The sequence below is a fragment of the Aplysia californica genome, unplaced genomic scaffold, assembly GCF_000002075.1.
Source record: "Aplysia californica isolate F4 #8 unplaced genomic scaffold, AplCal3.0 scaffold00240, whole genome shotgun sequence".
In the NCBI taxonomy this organism is placed as follows: domain Eukaryota; kingdom Metazoa; phylum Mollusca; class Gastropoda; order Aplysiida; family Aplysiidae; genus Aplysia; species Aplysia californica.
This window is the reverse complement of record NW_004797510.1, coordinates 360,914-363,789: the sequence shown is the minus strand read 5'-3', so window position 1 is coordinate 363,789 and position 2,876 is coordinate 360,914. Positions and strand designations below refer to the sequence as shown.

Sequence of the window (2,876 nt, the reverse complement as noted above, 5' to 3'; positions counted from 1 at the left end):
TTAACATCTCTCAAACACACTCCTTCTCTCCCCATCTCCCTCCTTCTGTCTCTCTTTCTCTGTCTCTCTGTTTCTGTCTCTGTCCGCCTGTCTGTCTGTCTGCCTGTCTGTCTGTCTGTTTGTCTATCTCTCTCACTCTCTCTCCCCCCCTCTCTCTCTCTCTCACTCTCTCTCTCTCTATCTTTCTCTCTCTCTCTCTCTCTCTCTCTCTCTCTCTCTCTCTCTCTCTCTCTCTCGGTCTGTCTCGTTCTTTTTAACTGTCTGTCCCTCACTAAGTCTATGTTTTGCGTTCTTCCTTTGTGTCTGTCTCTCTCCCAGTACTCTTTCTTACCCTATGATTTCGTTGTGAAGGTGTTTTTGTTTCTGCTTGTTTGTTCGTAGAGTGCTTAGAGAGGTGGGATGTCTTTATGATGTCCCATGATTCCCCCCTCAAAATCCCTGTCCTGTTCTAGCAACAATCTATCTATCTATCGATCTATCTATCTATCTATCTATCTATCTATCTGTCTGTCTATCTATCTATCTATCTATCTATCTATCTATCTATCTATCTATCTATCTATCTGTTTGGTTTTGGTTTTGTTCTTTGGTGAATGTTTGTTTTGTTTTGTTTTGTTTTGTTTTGTTTTGTTTCTTTATTTTCCTTCGGCTCTGATAACTGTGCGAGGGTGCAGACGTAACAATAAATCAAAATCTAATATAATCGGTTTTTGTACGGACTCACTTGTGTTCGTTAACTGAGTGTCTATGGTGTTACCTGAAACCTAAACCTTTAAAGCATAAACTAGTCTTTTTTAAGAGATGGGAGCTCTCTGATAATATTTTGTGTCTGAATAGATTATTACTTTTTCGTACGGTATGGAGATTACCTGCAACGCAGAACTGCTGTTATTGTTGTCGTTGTTATTGTTGTTGTTGTTGTTGTTTTTGTTTCTGCTGCGCTGTTTTTGTGCCAATGTCGTAGTTGTTATTATTATTGTCAGTTTTTACGATGATGATAATGATGATGATGATGATGATGATGATGATGATGATGATGATGATGATGATGATGATGATGATGATGATGATGATGATGATGATGATGATGATGATGATGATGATGATGATGATGATGATGATGATGATGATGATGATGATGATGATGATGGTTCCGCTAGCCCTTCCTTACTTTCAAGCACACATGACATACATTCGTTTCTTTAGTCAATAGTGATGCGCCCAAACTCAGTTGAATCTCTTTACGGGCATGTTGACTTAAAACAAGAATAAATGAATTCACAGAAAAAATTTTAAAAGATGGATTTCACTAAACCTAATCCTGAAGAAGATTTCGAACACAAGTGCATTAACCTGCGTTTCTACAAAACCCCGTAAATCCTTCCAAAAGAATAGTTTTCGTAACGAATTGTCCGATCCCCCTCCTCCATCCTTCAAAAGCTAGCCACAAAAAAAAAATAAACACGCCGCTGATCAACACAAAAGTATTTTTAATATATATATATATATATATATATATATATATATATATTTTACTGTGTATATTTTAAGGAGGGGGGCGTAAAATCATGTAAAAAGGTTGTTTTTTTTAATGAAAGACTGCTTCAGCTCGTTTCAGTTGGTGAGAAATTGAAGATTGAACTAAACTAGACAACTAAAAAGTAGTTATTCGTGATTATACGTCCCCCCCCCCCCCCCCCCACCTCTTTTCCAGGGATAAATAAATAAATAAACAAATTTTAAAAATTAAAAAATCAAAAAGTAAATAAATAACTAAATAAATACAGTGGCTATAGCTAACAAAACGCAACTTTATATTGTCTGTATACGTCTGCTTATCTCTCCCCTCAGGCCTCCTCAATCCTATAATCTACGTGGCTACCAACAAACAGCTCCGGACGGGTTTGTACGAAAGTCTGCCTTGCGAGTCCTTAAAATCTTCCCTGTTGAAAGGTGAGGAGGACAAACCCGAGGAAGCCGAGTCTGACGAGTCAGACCTGGACGAGGGCGAGGGATCCTCCAAGAAAGCCAAGGGCAAGAAAAATGCCTCGGATGGAAAGAAGGACGGCGAGAAGAAGAAGAAAAAATCCGGCGGCGGTGGTGGTGGTGGCGGCGGAGGTAAGAAAAACGCCGTTCATCCTGCGGTCCTGGAGAAGCCGTCCGTGGACGAAGGGGTCAGCGAGATGTCCACTCTCGATGGTCCGGCGATGACGTCAACGTCCATACAGATCACCCAAGACGGGAACAACGCACAGGTCAGCTACAGCTCTGGCGGTGCGGCCCCCTAGAGGACTTAGTATTCAGCCAGTAAATCTGGAATGTCAATAGCCCCGCTTGTATGCAATGGCCCCTCGGAATTGATTTTATTGCTTTTAAGTTTGCAAAATTAAGACTAAAATACATATCCCACCAGTGTAACCCTATCCCCCCACCCAAAAAAAAGAATGGGACACGATATTTTATATAAAAAATTTATTTTAAAAACAACCCGAAAAGAGAGAAACAGTTATGGTGAATGCACCTCCCCCACACTCCTCCCTCCCTCCCCCCCCGCCGCCCCCGCCGCGCACTAACTTTTAGTTTAGTTTTTTTTCCTTATATTTATTTGAATTTATTACACAACCCAACACGCACAACAAATATTTTATATCTGCTTGCCTCTGGTCTGCGCATAATGTGATATTAGTTGTTTTTCATTCTACGCTCTCACATAGTCCTCTATCGTATACTACGTACTCACTATAGGTTATATATAAGCAGATGTAATTGCTAAGGAACATTATGATAATCGTTGAATAGTAGCGACTTCTACATATATAGTCTAGAAGTCAGGCCAGGGATATATACAACGACAGGCACACTAGATGCAAAAGCAC

General features: G+C 40.1%; 1 protein-coding gene across 1 annotated transcript in view; it reads left to right on the top strand.

Moving 5' to 3' along the window:
• LOC101858557 (pinopsin-like) overlaps window positions 1-2,387 on the top strand; it is a 77,552-nt gene extending 75,165 nt beyond the window's left edge. Inside the window, exon 7 of the mRNA XM_013083540.2 lies at window positions 1,852-2,387. Within this exon, the coding sequence (XP_012938994.2) occupies window positions 1,852-2,288 (437 nt within the window). The 3' untranslated portion in view covers window positions 2,289-2,387. The remainder of the gene's footprint in view (window positions 1-1,851) is intronic.
• Window positions 2,388-2,876: the final 489 nt, after the last annotated feature.